Below are 22,300 nucleotides of genomic sequence, written 5' to 3'. Positions count from 1 at the left end.
GGAGAGGCCTTAGCCCTGCGGTGGGCCTAGTCAGGCTGATGATGATGATGATGAAGCGTGAATGTAATCAGGGTCCCGTCCCTTTGCACGTGTCGCGTGGTTGCAGGCAGAGAAGTAGAAGACAAGGAGAACACGCACCCTTCGTCGTGTGGTCTTCAGAACAGCGGAGCTGTGCACTGAACAGCCCTTCCTGGGAACTCCTTCTCCACCGGGCCTTCCCACGCTTTTCTCGTGTTGTCCACAGCGGGAGACCCAGACGGAGACATGGCCTCAGGTGGCCAACCGCCGACACTGCCGCCAAGCAGTGAGCGGTACATTCCAGGTACGGTGACGTAGTCGTGGCCGGTTGTCCGATCCGTTCCAGTCTCTTTACATTGTGAAGCAGGGGCACTTCTAGGCCACTAACGTTGAAACGATGCATAGATGAAGCTACTCTCCATGCCTTTTGACAGCGGTAACTGTCTCAGGCGAATTTTCCAGGTTTAGGGCATAGTATAATTAAGCCATTTTAAGTGGATTGTAGGCTGATAATGGAGGAGGTCCCAGAGTCACTGCATTGCGGCCTCCTCACTCTAATATCTTGGAAATTTATTCCATGACTGTTTCCCACCGCTCTAGTCAGCACGGCAAAGAGTCTGGCCATTAAGAAGCCGTTCGAGCTGTTAAAGCCTTGCTGTGCCAAGTGCCCCATGTACAACCAACTTACAAATATTATTGCTACAGCTCTGCCTCCTGGAAAGGGCTATAAGTACGAGATACTTTCGTTTTTCTGAGGTTATCTTCGGGCATCTTGCGAATTTCAAACGCCGAATAGCACTTCGGAAAATATATTGCGGCGATATAAGCACGATAAACTTTTTCCGAGCTCTGGACAGCTCGTTCTGGACAGGAATACCTCTCTTTGAACCTCTGGGCTTGCTTGTGTACAGGCGACGCGACCAAGAAGAGCTCGACGACCCAGGAAGCGGAGATGCAGCGAAAGGACCGAAGTTTCCAAGAGTGCATCGAGTTCCTCATGCCCGTCTACCTGCTGCCATTCCTCTTCGGAAATAAGGTATAGGATGACAGGATGAGGAAAGTTCGCGTCGTCTAGTTTGCGTGTGTTGAGTTTTATCGAAATCGAGTTTGCGCAATTGACGCTTGTAGTGCAGTACGTATACAAGAGGAAAGTGAGGTGAACTACGCGCTGACCGGCGATCAGCTTCAAGACTAAATGTGAGAGCGTTGAAAAAGGAGCGAAGGAAAAAAAAACATGACGAAAATGCAAAGGCAGCCATTGTCGCGTCGAAAGCCGCGATTTATCGGTAGCAAACCATATTACTATCTGGTCAGCTCTGGAAAGACTTAGCTGTTTTCGTTTCCGCTGGCCCTTAACCAGTCCACACACTTGGAAATACTAAAAAAAACAATAAAAATTGGCAGTGGTTTAGCTCTGGTTAAACCTGGAGGATTGCGAAAGCAACGAGGAGAGAGAGGCGATGGAGAGCGCGCGGCAGCGGGGGCGGCCCCGGCACGCTAGCTATGAGCCGCTACTGCGCATGCGCAACTGGCAAGCGCGGCGGCGGCACCTCTGAGCCCCCGCAGCGACGGCGGCGGCGCGCCAACTGTGCGCCGTGTGACGTCGCTGCTCCTCGCGCATGCGCAGTATGGCCTTTTGTCAGTTCCGCGAGATGGCTCGGCGATTCGCGTAGTGTCGCTTTCGCAACAATGCGTCACTTATTCTTTGGCGTGCAAAACGGATGCCTCGAAAGTGTACTGTAATGAATTGTACTGCAGTATAGAGTGCCTATGCAGTGCACAGGTAGTGGATCCCTACGAAAAGTTCCCACTACCGAGCAGCATTGAGAAGTCAAGCAGATTCGGGCAAGAAGATATTTGGCGGCGTGCAGGAGGGTGCCTGCATCTACTGCGTCCTACTGACAGTGGCGGGACTCATGGGTCGCCTGCTGCCTTCGCCCGTGGCTGCCATGGTGCCTTTCGTCATCCTGCCCCTGGCGGAAGTCTGCAGCGTGGACCAGCTGGCCGCGAACTTCTTGGGCGTCAGTATATGCGTGCACGCCATTGCTTAAAAAGAGGCCGCACTGTCTTAATAATATCTGGCCAATTTCTCACGTTTCGCACGTTTCCATTTATCACGCCCATTTAAGTGACGCAATTCTTTCTGGAAGTTTGTTCCAGTGACGAATAGCTATGAAGAGCGGTGAATGATAAGTAAGTTAGAGCGAGCAAATATGGGCTGGACTTTGAAGTTGTGGTCGGGGCGGGGAAAAATGCGATGAGCAGGCGTGATATGTGCGGCGGAGAACGACGACGGTGCGTGATAATACCAATGGAATTGTGACAAAAGAGAAAACTGTCTTCCTTTTTTCCAAAGAGCATAAATTTAGCGACCTTTTTATTTCCGTAACACTAGATGTGCATGCATAATTTGCTGTGACGAACCGGGCAGCTTTACTTTGAAGAGATTCTAATTTATTGACTAAATACGCCTGATGGGGATTCCAGATTAGTGTAGCGTATTCTATTTTAGGACGAACAAGTGTTTTGTATGCCAGAAGACTATAGATGCGTTAGAGTGATGTAGATTGCGGTTAATGAAACCGAGTGACCGAAATGCCTTGCTGGTGACTGTGTCAATGTGATGTTGTCATGTGAGGTTGCTTAATATGTGGACACCTAAGTATTTATGAATGCTGACCGTTTCAATAGTTAGACTGTTTACAGAGTAATCCTTGACTATGGCGTTAGATGTAGCTGTAAACCTCATATACTTTGTCTTAGCAACGTTTATTTTCATCTGCCAGCGTTCGCACCAATTAGCAAGTTCATTAAGGTCTGACTGTAAGGTAGCGATGTCCGAAGGTCCATGTATCTCTCTGTAAATGACACAATCGTCTGCAAATAATCTAATAGTGGATGTAAGGTTATTACTAATGTCACTGATATATATAAGGAGAAGAATAGGCCCAAGCACTGCGCCCTGCGGCACACCAGATTTAACATGAACGAGAGAGGAACTTACGCCATTATAGAAACAGACTGATAACGACCAGTTGGGAAACGTTCAACCCACTGAATAGCGTTACTGTTGATATTAAGGCCGGTAAGTTTCAATATTAAACGTTCATGCGGCACTTTATCAAAAGCTTCTTAAAAATCAATAAATATGGCGTCAATTGGCAAAGAAGCTTGGACTGCTAAATGAAGGTCAGTTATCAGTTCAAATAATTGTGTTTTACAAGATATACCACTGCGGAAACCATGGTGGTTAACCGGAAGGTAATTTTGTCGCGTTAAGTACTTCATAACTGCTGATGATATATGTTCTAGGAGCTCGCAAGGCATGCTTGTGAGTCAAATGGGCCTGTAGTTAGAAAGCTGAGAAGAATTAACGGATTTAAAAATTATAACCACTGTAGCTAATTTCCACTCATCGTGTACTTGCGCTGTCTACACAGATTGGTGAAATAAGGCGGTTAAAATATCACATATGACGTGTTTTGTAATTTTCAATAATTTTGCACAAATACCACCAGAGCGAGACGATCGATGGCAAAAGCAATTCCTTCGGAGCTGATAATATCATTCATAATAGAGCTCAGGGAGTCGCATGTTAAATTGGGTGGCAGTGGATTTTCGTTCGTAAATACAGACGCAAAATATGAATTGAATTCAGCTGCTGTCTCTGACCATGACAGAACTCTGTCGTCTTTATTAATTTGTATGGCGTTAGAGGCATGCTTCGGATTGACCACTTTCTAGAATTTTTTTGCTGTCAGTTACTAACAGGCAATGTATATCATCGTTGTAAAACTTATCTTTTACTGCTTGAATTGCAAGTTTACATTCTTGGGACTGCCTCTTATAGTGCTGCCAATCATCATCGAGTAGAGGCGTTTTTTTAGTTAATGCATCCTTTAACATGGGAAGTGAACCATGAGTTCTGAGTAGATGCAGCAATTGAAATTTTGGTAACGTGCTTACGCTTCAGCTGAGTCAGCTTCGTTTTGACGATACACCAGTTTTCATTTGTGGTGAGGTAAGAAAATGATCGCAGAAACTGCGATGAGAATGATGACAATTCACTGAGTAGTGCATCCACGTTCACTCTTTTTAAGTCAAATATATTTTTTGTCGGTTTTGGTTTTACTGCTTTTGAAAAAAAATGGTCACTGAGGCAATCTAGGACACGAACAAGAATGCCACATGGCTCTGTTGTGAGCACAGGATCTTGTACGGAGTCGCCACGCGTTGGAACAGTAACCATTTGGCTCAAATCAAATAAATCAAGGATGTTCATGAAGATTGAAACTGGATGCCCTGATTGCCCACAACAATTCGCTAATTGCAGCCAAGCAGCAAAAGCTAAGTACCTCAGTAATCAGCTTATCTCATATCTTATGACGTCCATCGGTGAGGTCGCCATGATCGCGATTATTAATATTTTATGTTAAAAGTTTAACAAAGCTATTTTGAAAACTATTTGTCTTTCCGCGAACACCCTGTACAGTTGTTTGATATGTATGGATACCTTGTAGCGATGACTGCCCAGCGGAACCAAAAGAGACAAAGAAATTTTCTTCCGAAAATATCTGTGCAGCCCTGCGTCCTATCGGCTTCCCTGCTGTTCGCCCTTGCCATCATAGGCGACGAGACGACCATTTTCTTCCGCCTGTGCCTGTACGCGTTGAAGCAGTTTGCCCTACGAATGCAGCCGCTCTTCGTCGGCATGCACTCGTTCGTGTTTGGACTCAGCTTAATCCTGCCCAGCACCCTGGTCGTAATCTTCAGCATCGTGTTCATCGACCGCTTCGTCACCACTGTGCACAGCGAGATCCTGGGTACCGACCAGAGGAGCGGAGTGCGCTTACAGACAAGCTTGAGCTACTTGGACGGAGGGAGGCGACCGCGCTACGGTCGAAAGAGCAGCGCGGGCACTTTCGGTAGGAGGGTGCGGAGCGTGTCCGTCAGCGACTCTGGCACCCTGGCCAGCGAAGCATCCGGCAGCAGCTTGGCCGTAAAGGCCCACAGGCGGCAACCCTCCTTTCCCACATTCGAAATGCAGGGTGCACCCCGAGGAGAGCACAGAGTAAGTATAACGGGAAGTTGGTCTAGTTGGTTTGACCTATACATCATAGCGCTAAACAACGAAGACCACAGAGAAGACAAGACATAGCGCATGTATTTTTCTTCTTCTCTGTCGTCTTCGTTGCTGGATGTGCGCAGAAAGACGCTGTAGTTGAACGCATAATGAAATATTTCGTACTCCGCACTATAAAACTTAAGCGCTTAAGAGGTAACATGCCCGTAAAGAGATGCCGACCTTGGGGAGCTTTTCGCTGCTCACATTGTCGGTTTACTCGGAGTCGGACATGTCGAATTCGGCTTGTATGCATGCATTCACCTCGATGAAGCAAGACACTTGTGTGGGCCTGAGTTCGTCTTTTCTTCAGGCGCAGAGAGCACCCCGAAAGACATCGTTCGCCGGTCTGGGGAGATCTCCAGGCGGGGACGACCGGCCGTGCCACTTACCCGTGAGGCGCATCAGGTCATTCAGCGCGGATGCCAAGCAGCCATCTTCCATCCTGAAGAGAAACGTGCCTCCTGCAGCGCCACCACCGTCGCGTCAAACGCCTCCACCGACACCCCCATGTCCACAGCCAACGCCACTGGCGTCGCCAGCTCAAGACATCACGGCTACAGTGGACCGTAGGGGTACCTTTCCGATGGGAGACTTCGAGCCGGCATCCGCGCAAGGGTCTCCTGGGACTCCGGAGCAGCACGATGTCCACGACGAGACGCCAGTCTCGACGATGCGCTCAGCCCTATCTTCGGCCGTCGCCTCTGTGTCTACGCCTGCTTTGGTCACTTCGATTCCGTCGGTTTCCATGACTAGCCCAGAGGCGAGCCAGCTCATCTCGACGATGCAGACAGTGCCATCTTCGGCCGCCGTATTTTCGTCTACGCCCACTGCAGTCACTGCGCCTCCGTCCATATCGATGACGAGTCCGGATGCCAGCCACAGCGCTGCGGCAGATTCTTCTCCCACCGCGTTGGCTTTGCAAGTGTCGAGCCGTTACAGAGCAGCGGTGAAGGGGACATCGCCGCCGTCGGCCAAGCGCTCAAGTAGCGTAACGCGCACCAGTTCTTCGAGGAAGTCTCGGGCGCGAACCAGCTCCAGGCGAAGCCCCGACGGCGAGGTCGATACTTCGACGAGGATATGCGAAGACCCCGCTGAGGTACCGGAGGGCAGTTGGAGCAAAAATGTGCGCTGCAAACTGGGCCTGTGAAGAAATGTCGAAGTTTCTCGTAGCCGTAAACTCCGCGCGTGGTGGCCAAATACAAAGGTTTCCCGTAGATCGCAGTTTGAAACGTTTCATTTCGTTTTAATTTCATTTGGCCCTCTGCCATTAATCACTGCTCCCAATGAAGTGGACCGGGTGGCACTACGCCATAATGCCATTCACTTGATAAGTGTGCCCCAAAACCACGCCGCACTGGTTGACCGGCGTTGACAGATGATGTAGCATGACGACATGTTTAGCAGCATGCCTGGCGAGCTTTATCGTCCCTTATCCCGTCTCCGAAGATAAGCTGTTCAGTGGTTGGACGATTAACAGGCGGATAACGGTACCTGTGGCTCGGGCGTAGTGTGACGTATGCTGTGGAGACTGTGCCACGTGTAGTGATTTGGTCTACTGACCTGGAATGCTCACGTGGGACGGAAAGCGAGTTTAATGTACAAGAAAGGATCACGATAATTTTAGTTCGCAAGCGTTCAGCAGGACCAAGATGGCGTACCGGGCGCATGATCGCAGTGAACCCTTATAAAAATGGTCTATGGACAGTCTATAGACTTCTTATTGACTTTATTGACTTCCTTATATATTGCTTTTTGTCTATTCATAGTCTATACACTGTCTATAGACAAAAGTCTACTAGAAGTGTATGGACATAAATCTATATATTGTCTATAGACTGTCTATGGCACTTGTATTGCCTATAGACTGTTGTCTAGGATTAGTCTATAGACAGTCTATAGACTTTATAGACAGAAGTCTATAGACACTCTATAGACTGTCTGAAACTTTCTTTGTGAGGGAAGAATCATCAACATGACCAACGATATATGCAGGTCGGTGTGTAGCTTAGATATAACTTAGATAACGTGACCGATTGGCATTCAGGACAACGGACTGGATTCTAAGGGAAGGCCAGCGCAGCAGGGGGCGGCAGAAAGTCAGGTGGGCGCATGAGATTAGGAAGTTTGCCTATATAAGGTGGCCGCAGCTAGCACAGGACTAGGACAGTTAGAGTAGGATAGAGTAGGCGTAGTTAGATTGTGAATGATGGTGATTATGAATATGCCTAAACGGTGGGTGACATTTCTTTCAGACGCCCCAACAGTTCCAGACGAACTCAACAAATGATACGTGCCAGCTGGCGCCGCCTGCTGAGCAGTCGAGGGCCTCAAAGGAAGATGCAAAGCTCGAAACACGACGCGCGTCAAAGCGGAAGCAGAAGGTAACAGCGCCTCATCCAAATCCACAGGCAAAGGTCGACCCTGCGCTGGTACCGAAATCTGTGCTAAAGTCGGATTCGAGGACGGAGGAAAAGCCAGAAGCCAGCGCAGAGCAGGAACCGGAACAAAGGCCGGAGGTGCGCAGCGTCCTCAAGAAACGCAACCCGTCCCTTCAGCCCAGCACTGGCAGTCGCAGTGGCAGCGTGCGGAGCTGGTTCCCGTTTCCGCAGTTCGAGAATGAAGAGTTCAATCTGGAATCTAGGACCACTCCCCGCGGTAAGCTGCCAGCGGTAGCATGCTGTCTCAACTTGTCTAGCCGAGTTAACTTGACTGCACGGCGGTCTTCTGTGGGAAAGCTCAAGTTGCCCGTAGAAAGGCGTTCGAGATTGTGCGAACTAATTGCTACTCTCTTTTTGCTGCCTTGCATGTTCAACATTATCGAACAAAAGTTTTAAGGCGAAAACCTTTAATGGCTCATACTGTCGTCCGTTAGCAGAGGGTGTCACACGCGTTTAACTCGGGAACTAAAAAGGTAGAGAAAATAAACGGTTGCTTCAGATAGAGGAGGAACAAACTGAACCTAGAAGCCAAGTCTGATGACTGTAGATTAATTGCAAAATTATATGCAAAAATGTCGAAATTGCGTCGAAATAGCGCGGACGTCGATATAGCCACAGGAATGGCGACGTCACAGCCACCGGAAGTCGTCATGGCAGTGTAGAAATTGTCACAGAATGGTTGGAAAAACGTCGGATTTGTGAGAAATTAGATGGCAAAATGAGTAATTAAGAGTAATTAACACTTAAGATCCCCGAAAAATGTATAATTTGGGTATCGATGTAGCCACGGGAACGGTATGACGTCACATCCACCGGAAGCCGTCACGGCATAGTGTCCTCGGCTTTCGCCTCTAAACACTTTAGTTGCCAAAGTGTCCTCGCAATTTTTGAATATAAAAAATTGTAAGATATTGTTATAGAAATATTCGATGTTATGGTCAATTCTGATGTAAAACAATATCTTTCTTTTGATGTTTTCCATCGGTTCCATCTAGCAGTTAAGACTGCCATAGAAAACCAATGGGGAACGCTTTTGACAGTAGCAGGAACGTTAACAACAACAACAAAAAAAGCGTCTGGGCGTAGGGTGGTCTGCGGATATATTGACTGTTATACTGAAATCTTACATTATCAAAAAAATTATTTCCGTAAACTGTTTTCCGCTCAAAAACCCTTTTGTCCAGAATTGTTGGGTATGTGTGCAATACTTGCCCTGATGCGTTTTAACGTGATTACGGGAGTGCGTGCTAGACTGGCTTCCAGGTTAGACCCGGTGGCCGGTCGACAGGAAAAAAAAAGGGGATCAGTCGTAACCTACTCGTTTCCCCTTTCTCATAGTACGATCGCTCTCTGAAAAAAAAAAAAGAAATATGGATGCAACAGCAGTATTGCGAACAGTAAAAGCCAGACCTTCCGGCGAATGGATCATACAATTGATTCCATTCCAGTCAGCCAGTATGAAGTGACACTCTCATTTCCAGTTTCAAGCTACTACATGGTATTGCACCTCTTGATAACTTAACCACTTCCACGTCTTCACCCATGTTCACTGAACCTATCATTTTCTTTTTACGCTCAGGTTTTGTTTCTGCGTATGATGACATGCGTCTTGCGTGGGAGGTAGTGTTTTGAACCGCGAAGCATATGCGTAAACACAGCAAGTGGCGTTGTGTTTTCAACATGTTGTACCTCAGCTGCAGGCAGCCCGGCCGAATTAAACCGGCTACTCTGCCGTCTTCGTCTTTAACGTGCGCTGCCATCGCACAGAACATGTGCGTTTTAGTATTGAAATGCGGTCGCCGTGGCTGGGACGCAACCCGCGATCTTGGTATCATCAGCCGAATGCCAAAGGCACTGAGTCACCTCGGCGAGTTGTTGAAATATAGATCAATGTTTAAATCCTGAATTTTTAAGTCACATTTTTTCTTAGGATGTAAACACCAGGCGCGTCGATTCGTTAACGTGCAATATCTTGTTGTCGCAGGCTTCACCGGAGCCGAACCACAGACATCATCTCTGCGCGTACGAGCGTAAGTATTTCGTGCTTGAATGATGTCCCTAATGCATGGAGAGGGCTGCAGTCCTGGTCAGACCTGTTCTTTGGTGCTTCCTTTTGCGCTACTTTGGTCTTGAATTTCAAGTACGTTCACATAACCAGCTTTCATGCCCCGTAGTCAACCTTGTTAGCTTAGGTTTATTCTCGTCATCCCTGACTTGCCACGCGTTAACGGGTCCCGTCCAATCTTTGCAGCCTCACGATGGCAGCGCGCCCGGCGTTCATTGCCGGTGCCGCCTACACCGCCATATTCGGGAACGTCGCCAGCTTGAGCACAGTGCCCGCGCGGAACACGGTCCTCGTCACCCTCGGCTGGTAATGGACTATACCACTTGGTTTACGTGGAGGCGAAAGCGGGGGTGAATACTTTGGAAGAGCTCGAAGGGGTAAAATTCTCGTTCCACTGCTGGTTGCCAACGAACTGGAATAAGACTGATTGTAATGAGTGCATAAAAATTTGCAGTGGCTTAGCTCGTCTGTGCCAGGATATAGGTAGCGAAAGCGAGAGCAACGACGAGGCGGGTGGTGTGACGTCATACCAAGCGGCGGCGGCGGCGGCTCCGCGGCGAGGCGCGCGGTGTGACGTCATGCCAGATGGCGCGGCGAGCGCGCGGCGTCCGCCAGCTGCGGCGGTTGCTAGGCAACGGCTCAAGGTCGGTCTCGGTGCCTCCTCGGAGCACCGCCACAGCGAAATCGTGGCCAAGTTCGTGGCCAATGTAGCTTTCGCTACAAAACTTGCCGAGCTTGACTAGCGCGACAAGACACGCCGCACGCCTCCGCGGCGGCTGCGTACAGGCACTGTGCGGCCTGTAAACAAGACAATGACCCTTGATGCCAGCAGCGCAGAATAAATGATGCGAACAAAATCATTCTTACGGGTCTCGCCACACGAGAAATGCTGCAGTGAATCGGAGCTCTGAAAAAATTAACAGGGAATATGTGCGCAACCCCGCAGTCTGAGAGATGGTTTACGTGTTATTTCTAGTCGTAAGATTAAAAAAAAATGAAAATATGAAAAAGAAATTAGAAACTGTCCGTTTCGTGGCACCAGTCAAAAATTTGAGTTGAGTCGCGTCAAATCTCGAACGGCGGCCAGAAAAAAATTTCTGCCGGCGGTTTAGCATTGCTAGGCACGGAATATTCTTCGAAAGCAAGCTTTTTTGAACGTGGTCGACACTCCCGCCACGTACCTCAAAGCGCGATTAACGTGTCCACTGACACAGAGAGCCAGTTATGCGCGTTTTTTTTTGCTTTCGCTACTGTCTCGGAGGCTTCACGTCCACGTGCGGACTTTGCAGGGTAGAAGTCTAATAGTGCTTTTTGAGCACGGATGGAAGTTGATGAAGACAACGACGTGCAATGCACAGCGTGAATGTGCGGCAGTTTAACACGGGAGTGTGACTGGTTGCGGCGATGGCATAGTGATCTCGTGTAGTGGCCAGCGAAGATGACCTGTTCGTGTCGCCGCAGTTTCGAAACCACGTCGTGGCAATATTTATTTCATATTTTCAAGTGTCTGAGATATTTGAGACAAATGTCGACTTTTTCAAGATTGCCAGTGAAGTAGTGCTTTCGCACCAAAATAGACGGCCCCATACATCAGCGAAGCGTTAGAGTGAGAAGAACGGAATGAAATGAGTGTAGTTAAGCACGAAGGGACTAAGTATCCCTGAAAGCGAAACACATACGACGCTTCAATATTAATGAACGCGGCGTTCATATATGCAATTTGCTTAGATGACTTAGGTTAGATTAGGCTAGGACAAGCTATATGAAGAGAGTAAAGGCCGCGGTTACTGCTTCAACCCTGGGCAGATCGATGAGCCATGTTGTGAGGGAACAGATGAAGGCAGTGCATAGAGGGCGAGGGGAAGAGAAGTGTCTTTTATTGCGTAAGCAATATTACGACAGGTTTCAGCCCTTCGCGTCGGGGCGGCCGCGAGGCACGTTTGACCTTGAAGGGCGGCGCGAGGCGCGGCGCACTACAGCTGTAGCCGCGCCGCTGCCGAGTGGAGGCGCTGCCCTCGCCGCGCTCTCGCCAGCTGCGGAGTGTGGAAAGGAGGCTGGAGAACGGGGGGAGGGGGTATAAAATGTGTTCGCTCGCTTGCCGGCTCCGTCGTTATGCCGCCTGATAAACAGAAAGGGAGGCTACGTCGGCTTGACGAAGCCAGGAAACGACAACGGGCTTCTGAGACAGATGAAGAACGCGAACAGCGGCTTGCTAAGCGGCGCGCTCAAGACGCTGCTAGACGGGCGCACCGCGCCTCTATCGAAACCGAATCATCTATAACCGGTGATGATCCCGAATGGAACGCTATGGATGCTTACGCAACCTACCAGGTTTAACCAAAGCTAAACCCCAGCAAATTTTTTTTAAATGTGACTGGCTCTGCATACCACGCGCGGTCTAAGTAAAGCGTATGTGACACCAACTCGTAAATACTCGGGAGCCGCATACTTTATTATGATCGTTTGCGCGACGACTTCTTTCAGTCACCCCCTGTCATTTTTCCTCGCCGTGATCATCCCTGCAAAGTCAAACGCCCAGCATGCCACTCGGCCCATTACGCACAATCATTCATCCCCAGAACCATAGCTGACTGGAATAACCTACCATCAGATATTGCTACTGAAGTTAACACCGATCAATTTCATCAAATGCTGTGGACTCATATCAGAATTTGACGTCTCTGTGCGTTTTTGTGGTTAGCTGTTTTTTTTTCAGGACTAATTTAATACCTGTGCATCTTGTTCGATATCGTATTGTAGTTTTTTCTTTTTGTGTTATCCTTGAACCCCCGGTGTTTCAATTTTCACACTTTTATCTTATCTTTATTCGAACTTTAATCCACTTCTAATATTGGTGTTTGCGTATTTTGTGGTTTTCTTGCTATGTTTGCTGAAATTGTTTATTCTTACTATTTTGTTTCTCGCATATTCTTATTAGTGTGTTTCGTGTGCCCCCCTATGTAATACCCTCTTGCAGAGGGCCTTTAGGGTATTTGAATAAATAAATAAATAAATATACACAGCCCTGACAAAGACTGCCCGGTGAACTGGTGGAGTTGGTTCCTGGTTTCCTTGCCCGTGGCTCTGGTCTGCTGCATCGTGTGTTGGACTTCTATCTACTGCGCCAGCCTCGTCAGCTGGTGAGCGCCCATTTCGTCCAGGGTCCGGCAAAACTACGATCCCTCATTGTATACCGTGTGTAGATGGGCACCTGCTCCGCCATTTATTGGGTGCAGTGTGACGTGATGCCTAAAGACTACTACTCCGGACTGAAACACTCAGCGTCCCGACTGCGAGCTTTTAGCTGTAGATCTCACTTTACCGCAATGCGCCACTGTCACGGTCGCTAACGTCTATTTTCCAGGAGGAGCACGCAGAACAGACTTTCTAGACAGCTTACTTGCAAACTCTAATAGGGTCATTATTGCAGCGGACTTTAGCTCACACCACGTTGTGTGAGGTACCTACACTGACTCACATAGACAGATGTTATTGGTATGGATGTCTAAAATGAAGGGCGTTGCTACAATTATCGGGCCATAACCTTCATCCGTAGAAATTCGCGTTCAGTTCTCGATTTGTCCTTGGCAGCAGGAGGGATAGGCATAGGGGCGTGGTCCACAGTTGACTGTGGTACATCTAGTGACCACTTGCCAATTACTTTCACCTTCTTAGTGAGCCGGCTCCGAGATCATGCTTCTGACCGAAAGCTAGTTAATCTTGCGGCCTACAAATCTTCTTTGCGCGCCTCCCTTACATCTGATCCTTGTTCATGTTTTCATTTCAGAAATGGGCAGCTTTATAAAAATGTACACACGAGAAGTAATCGATCGACTGCACAAAAAACCTTGCGCATAGTCTGTTTCAATTCTGATAATCATGCTCATGAACACAGGCCACCGCGGTGGCTCGGTGGTTATGGTGCTCGGCTGCTGACCCGAAAGACGCGGGTTCGATCCCGGCCGCGGCTTTCGAATTTCGATGGAGGCGATATTCTAGAGGCCCGTGTACTGTGCGATGTCGGTGCACGTTAAAGAACCCCAGGTGGTCGAAATTTCCGGAGCCCTCCACTACGGCGTCTCTCATAGCCTTAGTCGCTTTGGGACGTTAAACCCCATAAACCAAACCATAAACCTTTGACAAAAGTCAAGTTGTCCAAGGTTTGCACGACAGTTACGTGCAAATATGCTGAATTCAAAATCGACGTGCAAAGTTGGTATACGTGCGCCACCAACCTTCTGCTTTCCTTCACATCCAGTGATGACGATGTCGACGAGCAAACGCACGACGACATGTCCAAGAGCGCCCGGGTGCGTCATCGCAACATGAAGAGGCACACGTGAGTCTTCTACCGTGACATACAACTCAAGAACGAAGCTGCAAATGCCCCTCAAAGGAGCCTGTCGAGCCAATGGCTTCGACCGATTATCGTGACCTCGTGTTTAATTCCTTTGTACCTGCTCTCGTGACATCGCAGGGGGTGACAGATGAAAAGGGATCAACAATGGCTAAATGAAATTAACCACAGTGTCATGCAAATATGTTGACGCCATTGGCTGGATGGCCTCTTTTGAGAGACATCTACCACTTGGTTCTTGAGTTGTATACGACTTTAGGTCCTTATTACCATGCACAGCATAAAACTGAAAGCCGAACTGAAATTCGCAGTGTCCGCGAGGCCCTGGCGTTCTACTGGCTCATGAGTATCCCTGTCGCTTCCAGTGCTTACAGCGCACAGCATCCTGGATGGTGGGTACATTCAGTGAGTCTTGTATAAAACAGCTACCCAGACGAGAAAGAGCTAATTAGCTGGCACCAATACTGGCGGCCGATGCCAATGTGGTAAAGACTAAGACATGAATGCCACGAGGTCTGCAGAGTTGATGCTTCTTCACGTTTACCTGGAAAGCGTACCGCTGCGTCAGGGTTTCACCCTGGACCTACAGAGGATCAGAGTGAAACCATCTATTTCCAATACTAGGCTGATTACCAGTGTTGTTTGGTTTCGCGTTGGCATGCCTGCAGGAACCTGGAGGTTCCCCTGTTAAGCCTCGCTGTGCTGGTGCTGAGCATTGCGCCCGGGTCGATGTGGCGGCGCTGCTGGTCGCATCGTATGCTCAACTGGAACTCCCTCTGCTCGCGCATGCCATGGAGCATCATCCTCATGCTGGGCTCCGTCATGGCTCTATCAAGGACAGTGGAGGTACTTGTCTTTTGGCCAAAGTGAATCTGATTACTACTGACGTATATGTAGTAGAGGGGTAGATCCCACTCTGACAGCGAAACTGCTCAGCAGGGGAGGATGCTTTCCCCGAGAGCGAGAAATTTTTCATTTAAATCCATATTGCGTCCATTTTTCCAAGAAAAAAAAAGTTCAGATACTAAGATAAACTTAGCCAGGACAGCAGCTTGGGCATGTTGGTTATTCATTTGTGACGGAACAGCGCAAAACACCGGGACAAGAGACAAGCGCTGTCTCTTGTCCCGGTGTTTTGCGCTGTTCCGTCACAAATAAGATAAAGTTGAGGCACCTTCCCAGGTATGTGGTGCCAGTAAATGCAATGACGTTGTGCTTTGAATCGGCGCACTTACTGGCGGCTTAGGACTATCATCTAGTGGAGCATGGCCTGGCCAAGCTGGACGACCAGTTCTGGGCGCAGCGGTCCACCAAGTCCAGCCAGTTCATCCTGGTCAGCGTGGCCGCTGTCCTCTCAGAGCTGCTTGTCGGCGAATCCGTCGCTCGATCCATGGCGACAACAGCAGTCCGCGTGGTAAGAAGCCTGCCACTGCTTTACTCTGTTCCATGCTCTTCGAAATAACCTGAATGCAGCTTCCATGCCGCGTAACTAAACTCTACGGCACTACGACTGCGGCTTAATATCAGCTAACGCACTGGGCTAAACGCTCAACGGCTGGCTTCACAGAACAGCTCCCAATTTCTTGAGGAGGACCAGGCAGCGGCCCGATGCTTTCGCTTGTACGAACAGTCCTTGACCATGCAACTGTCTTCGTGACCCATGCTTTATTTTACGTGAGAGAAAACAGGCAAGAATGCGAATATGTATGAGTGTGCTCCTGGATTGAACAGCCGCACAGTGACATAAGCACTACAAGTGTGAGGCCTTTGCAGATGACAGCGGCGCCCTGTGTTTTCTTGCGCTATTGTAGCGTGCTGCGACAGGACATGCAAAAAAGATGCCGCTGTCTAGCACAAGGAGATCGTCGACCGGCATCTAGCTGTCATCAGCGCAGTCGCTGCCTCGTGGCTTGTGTTCCTCGTGCAAATATATTTGTTAAAATGGCCTCTTCCACACTACCACTGACACAACGGCGTCTCCTGTAGGCATTGTAAAGGAGATCAAGCCGAAGACTCCGCCACTCCTTCGAATGCTTTGCCACTTTAAATCCGCATCTTTTCGGCGTCTTCGATCCCTTTTTTCTTCTGTGTCGTCATTGTCGTCGTTGCTTGCCAGTGCGCGCTCCATTGCAGCATAACTGTGCTATGTGTTCGGTCTTCTGTGCTGAAAATAATGACTTCATGATATGACTGGTGAAGCGCCGTGCATGCTTCTCTCATTTGCTTTGCTTTATGATGCTTTATGAGGCCCTCGTCACGTGTTGTTTAACACAGTTAGCCTGTAAGTCTTCGATTCTGTTTTATGTTCTGGAGTTCAACGTAAGTGAGGTGAAAACCGACGAGCTTTCTGAAATTGCCATGGGAGTGAGTGAAGGGGAAATCTTAGAGGCATTGCAGCCCGTGTTCAAATGCGAATGGAAACTACGGCAGTCATACGTTGTCGGCGCAGCATTTTCTAGGACGCAGTTTTTGCGAACTAAGGAAGACGAAATACCTTGTCATTGTTAAGGAAGCTTAAAGTCTATCTGTCGAATTCCCAGCGAAATGCTGGTTTTACCCTGAAATGTCATCAAACTTTTGGGATTCACTGCTCTGTACGCGTTTCCTCCATCTGTATTTGAAATATGCACTAGTGTGTGCTTTGCTGTGTAGTCTCGGGTCGAAATATAGGAAGCTATAGGTTCCAACTTCTCCCTAGAAACTTCTCTCCATTTCCCTCAGTTGTTTTTCTGATTATTCGTTAAATGTGTGGCTGAGAACAAAGATTCTCATTTACAACTGCAACCTCAATACTATGCACGCCGGATGGAGTGAGTGCAAGCTATCTTTGTGTCCCCAGAATGAAAGGAGCTTTTGTCGCGTGCGAATGACGCAGGCCGTGGTGACCGAGACCCCGGTGTCGTTCTACGTGGTGCCGGTCAGCCTAGCAGCGTCCATCAACGTCATACTGCCTGTGTCCCTGCCACTGATCGTCATGCGCGAGTACGCCCACGCCAACAGTGCCCAGATGGTGAGCATTCGACGAGGACAGCACGATATTCTGTCTTTCTGCCAGATGAAGATGTTGCGCTTCTTTTTCACAGCGCCACTTGTTTGTGTTAGATTAAGGGGAGAGTATAGTTAGGCGTCATGCGTGATTCATAGCGGAGATCGAGGCACAAGCTCTCTCTTTTTGTCCGAGCCAAGTGCGCGCGTCTGCGTTAGGGGTTACAATTAGCTCAGATTCAAATTCATTGTTTACGAGGTTCAAGGTTCCAGAGTTACTCAGGCTATGAGAGACGCCGTAAGGGGGTAGGGCGGGGGGGGGGGGGGGGGGGGTAGGGTGAAGTTCTGAAAACTTTGGCCTACTTTGGTTGTTTATCGTGCACTGACATCGCACAGCACGCTGGTCTGTACAATTTCGCCTCCATCGAAATGCGACAGCCGCGGCCGGGATCGAACCTGCGTCTTTCGGGTGAGCAGCCGAGCACCGTAACCACGGAGGCACCGCGGCGGCAAATTCAGATTCAGTTATACGGACAGAAAATGCAAGGCTGAAGCCTCACATTGGGTTAACTCCTGGAGAAGGCCGTGTTGGGAGGTATTGAGAAGGAGGTGAAAAGGGCAACGATTAAAAAAAAAAAATCCACAATGTAAACGCTGGCTATCTCTGATTTTTATGAATTGAGCAACAAGCGTATACATTATAAGTTTTTACTTTTCACCCATTTTTGTTGTTAAACCGCATTTCTGGCGGCCCAGGCCTTAATAGGGAATGCCTAATCAATGCGGTGAGCAGAAAATAACATCTCCGATTGGTCGTTTTCTATCTTTATAGCGCTCGGATGACTGCCTGCGCCCGTTTCGAGTCGCTAAGGGGCACATTTTGAAGCTTGAAGTTTGAAGTTTGAAGTTTGAAGTTTATTTCAGGCAGACGTGATACAAATGTACAGGTCTGTCTAAGAGGCTGACAATAAGGCACAGATGCCTGACGAGTGTCAGCCTCTCAATACACACAGCACCTCAGCATACGGTGAAGGAAAAGAAAGGAAAATGTGGACATGAAAACGGTTGCAGGCACTGAATTATAGGTGAAAAAACGAAAAAAAAAACAAAAAAAAAACAACATGCAGCGATACAAAACGTGATGCAAAGGTAAGGAACTAGCACTGAAAAAGCAAGAAATGTACGAAATCAAGTCCTTTCTACTATGACATTAAGTAGGCATTCAACTTCTTTTTGAAAACCCCTATGGACGGTGATTGATTTACAGTTGTCATGATGGCTGGGTGACGATTTAACAAATCGGGTATAACAAAGGATTGCTTTTGCATGCCATAATTTGTGCGTATTTTACATATGTTGTAAGCTGTGCACCTTGTGTTGTAGCTGTATTCTTTCAGCAGATATTTTCGGAAAAATTCAGTTTCATTAAGCTTGACTGCGCGGAATATGGCAATTGCAGTTTTTCTGTTTACCAGGTTCTCGATAGTTAGCACAGTGTTCTTCTTGAAAAGTGGGGCAGAATGAGTCCTGTAAGGTGCATTTTCTATAATGCGTACTATTCGTTTCTGTAATGTATATAACCTATCTAGGTTGGCTTTTGTTGTAGTTCCCCAAACGGATAAACAGTATTGAAGGCGTGAATGCACTAGACTATAATACAGCTGAATTTTCAGTTGTTGGGGTAGCAGGTTTCTTAACTTATTAATAATACCAATAGATCTCACAATACTGGTTTTTATGCTGTCGATATGATTTGACCAGTTCAAGTTTTCTTCTAACAAAACTCCCAGAAATTTATGAGAAATGGAGCGCTCAATGGTCTCACCGTTATATTTTAGCGCTATGTTCTCATCAGTATGCTTACCACGAGGGCGAAAAACAATGTACTTTGTTTTCTTAATGTTAAGTTCTAATTTATTTATTCTTAGCCATTCAGAAATGTTCTTTAGCCAAATATTAGCTTCGCGCTGAACATTAGATAAGTTTACACCAGAAAAAAATACGTTAGTGTCATCAGCATATAGTATGATGTCTGCTGTTAAGGGCACGTTAATAATGTCGTTTATGTACAAAAGAAAAAGGAGCGGACCGAGAACAGACCCTTGTCGGACACCATATTTGTTTTCTCCTAGTGAGGATCTCGATTTAAGTATTTCTGTGCACTGCAGTCGATTACTTAAATACGAGGTCTGTTAGAAAAGTATCCGACCTTTGGCCGAAGGAAAAAAACTGGCATAACTGGAGCGTTAGAAACCTCATAACCTTCAAAGTAGTCTCCTTGGGGCTCCATATGCATCTCCCAGCGGTGCTGCCATTGTTGGAAGTATTCCGAAAAGACCCTTTTCGGAATGGAATTTAGCTCTGCTGTCGTTGCAGCCATAATGTCCTTTCTTTTCTGAAATCGCGCTCCTTCCAATGGCCTCTTGATTTTAGGAAACAGCCAGAAGTCGTAGGGGGACATATCAGGAGAGTAAGGAGCCTGTTGAACTACAGGATGCTGGTTTTTCGCCAGAAAAGTCTGAATCAAATGCGAGGAATGTGCAGGAGCAATGCCGCTAGGGATGCGCCAATTTCTTGTTGACCTCAATTCCGGTCTCTTGCGCCGCACAGCATCACGTAGGCGATGGAGATGTCCCTGTAGCACTCTTTAGTCATTCTTTGACCCTGTGGGGTGTGTACTCGTGGTGTGCCACACAGAGGGAGTCAAAAAAGCAGTCAGCATCACTTTGACATTGCTGCGCACTTGGCGGGCCTTCTTTGGTCTGGGTGACGTGGAATGCGTCCTCTGTGACGACTGGGATTTGGTTGCCGGGTCGTACCCGTACACCCAAGACTCGTCACTAGTGATTACGGCGTCGGTGAAGTCAGGGTAACTGTTTGTGGAATCTAGCATCTCCTGTGGGACTTCGACACGAAGCTGCTTTTTCTCCACCGTCAGCAGCTTCGACACGAATTTCGCTGCCACTCTCTCCATGGCCAAATCTTCGGTGATAATGGAATGTGCAGAAAAATTGCTGATGTCCACCTCTCCCGCAATTTCTCGGATAGTCACACAACAGTCCCGCATCACCACAGCGTTCACTTCGGAAATAATCAGGTCATTTCGGCATGTTGATGGCCGACCGGAGCGTGGCTCTCTCTCCACGGATGTGCGGTCGTCTTTAAACCAGTTGCACCACAGCTTAATATGTGTGCTGCTCATAGCATCATCACTGAAAGCCGTCTGAACATTTCGAATGGTTTCCACTTGGCTATCGCCAAGTTTCTGGCAAAATTTGAGGTAGTAGCGCTGCTCCTCTCGCTCCGCCATTTTCCTTGCAACAAAAAACCGACGAGAGCACTGCGCACTGCCTCACTCAAACGCTGCTTCCCAGCGACTGACGCTATCGGCAGGCGGGAAAAAATTCGTGCATGCGCACGAGGGTTCAAGGTCGGCTGCTGTAAGCGCACTTGTTTCATATCCATCAGGTGTTCGCAAAAAAAAAATAGTCGGATACTTTTCTAACAGACCTCGTAGCTTTTCACTAGGTTAAGTGCTATTCCCCTTATGCCATACTCACTTAACTTTAGCAATAAGATATCGTGTTTGATGGAGTCGAACGCCTTTTTAAAGTCAAGAAATATTCCTATTGTGAACAGTTTATTCTCAAAGTTGCTGACTATTTTTTCTTTAATGCGTAGTAGTGCTGTTTCCGTACATTGTTGTTTTCGAAACCCGTACTGTTTATCGGTCAGAATGTTATTTATATTGCAGAAACTTAATAAACGTTTATTAATCACCTGTTCGACTACTTTTGAAAAAACTGGCAAGATAGAAATTGGCCTGTAGTTGTTAATGTCATTCCTGTCACCCCCTTTAAATATCATGGATATTTTCGCGATTTTTTTTTTCATGTTACGCTGGTTATTTTCGAGGTTTCATTGCTTTAATTCGTAGCGGTACGAGATACTGTCACTCAGAAATGAGAGCACACCCGGGATCCTCTGAGTAGTAATCACACGATGCCTGCCACTTCCGTTACCGGTCGCACTCACCCTATTAAGTCAGCATGCATGCGCGTGTTTGACGGTGGTGGCGCTGTCAAGCGCTGCGGGAAGTTATCCGCCAGTGTCCGTTTTACGCGCTCTCGTCCCGCTGAATAGCTGAATATGTTAGAGAATAGTGTTACTGAAGTGCTTTCCCACCGAGTTAAATCGCGAACGGCTACGAATTCGGGCGCGCTTCCAGTTATGCATATTTTTTTTTGCTTGAAAAGTAATCCATAGCTACACTAAGACGAGGACACAGAAGGAACTTCATAGGACGGGCGCTGTCAAGTTTTTTTCTGTGTCCTCGTCTTAAAGTGTAGCTCTGCATTACTTTTGAACTAAAAAATACCTAATGCATAACCAACAAGCCCCGCAACGTGTTTTGCTAAGTGGATTTTCAGTTACACGACGGCGTACCCGAGGCGCAAACTCAGTGAAGGTCCCCTTCACAACTATTCTGAGAATAAGCAAGGCGGATAGCTTCAGTACCTCGGCTTCGGCGAGTGTAGAAGTTAGTGCGCCAGCTAACACGGACGCTCCTCGAAGATGAGAGCAAGGCAGTGTTTTCATTCGGCATAAAGCGTAATGAAAATCACAGTTGCACGTTTACGAAACCTGGCTCTGCTTTTCGTCGTGCTCGACAGGTGGCGTACGGCGTCTTCATCAAGTGCGTCGCCGTGACAGCCATATTCCTCTCCATGAACACCATGGGCCTCGTCGTCTTCCAAGGAGAGCCACTGCCCAAGGCACAGGCCATGGGAACCCTACACAATGCCACAGACATCGACAGCGCAGGACTATGACACCCCTTGGGTGTTACCTGCATTGTATATCTCTTTCATATTTTTTACCTCGTTTTTTGATAGCTTGAGCCTGTTAATTTCATGTTCGAAGATGTAAACTTCGGTGAACTCTGTTAGTCGAAAGATTATTTATCGCTAATTGCAAGTTCGGTTTCCGTTAATTAATGTTTGCAGTCGTTTCAAAACCTCGTTGCAATAATGTCTAACGTATTATTTTTGCGTGTACTGCTGTTACAGACTGTTTTATAGTCCTAATATGTCGATTATCACATCTTCGTTCGGACGCTTGTCGGCGCTCTCTTCGTGTTTTTAAATTGGGAAATATGCCATGCGTCGTTACGGACTGTGCGCCCACTGAAGACTTTCTGCGCTGCTATTCTGAAGCTTGTGCTGACGGTCAAGTGGACGGCTTCCAGTCGGTGCTCACGAACTGTCTTGCACCTCACGATCACAATATGGTGAAGTGAATACGTAGCACAT

General features: G+C 47.8%; 1 protein-coding gene across 1 annotated transcript; it reads left to right on the top strand.

Annotated features, from left to right (window-relative positions):
* Nucleotides 1-111: 111 nt before the first annotated feature.
* Nucleotides 112-22,070, top strand: LOC149363881 (uncharacterized). Its single transcript, XM_089568618.1, has 15 exons — nt 112-322; nt 930-1,054; nt 1,890-2,039; nt 4,601-5,089; nt 5,454-6,239; nt 7,396-7,798; nt 9,566-9,611; nt 9,833-9,952; nt 12,670-12,786; nt 13,905-13,985; nt 14,315-14,395; nt 14,672-14,849; nt 15,250-15,417; nt 16,879-17,013; nt 21,662-22,070. The coding sequence occupies exons 1-15, from the start codon at nt 265-267 to the stop codon at nt 21,818-21,820; spliced, it is 3,096 nt and encodes a 1,031-aa protein (XP_089424744.1). The 5' UTR covers nt 112-264; the 3' UTR covers nt 21,821-22,070.
* The last annotated feature ends 230 nt before the right edge of the window (nt 22,071-22,300 follow it).

The sequence above is a fragment of the Amblyomma mixtum genome, chromosome 2 (assembly GCF_055824585.1).
Source record: "Amblyomma mixtum isolate Tamu chromosome 2, ASM5582458v1, whole genome shotgun sequence".
In the NCBI taxonomy this organism is placed as follows: Eukaryota; Metazoa; Arthropoda; class Arachnida; order Ixodida; family Ixodidae; genus Amblyomma; species Amblyomma mixtum.
The sequence above is the reverse complement of the archived record's forward strand: the minus strand, read 5'-3'. Positions and strand labels throughout refer to the sequence as shown.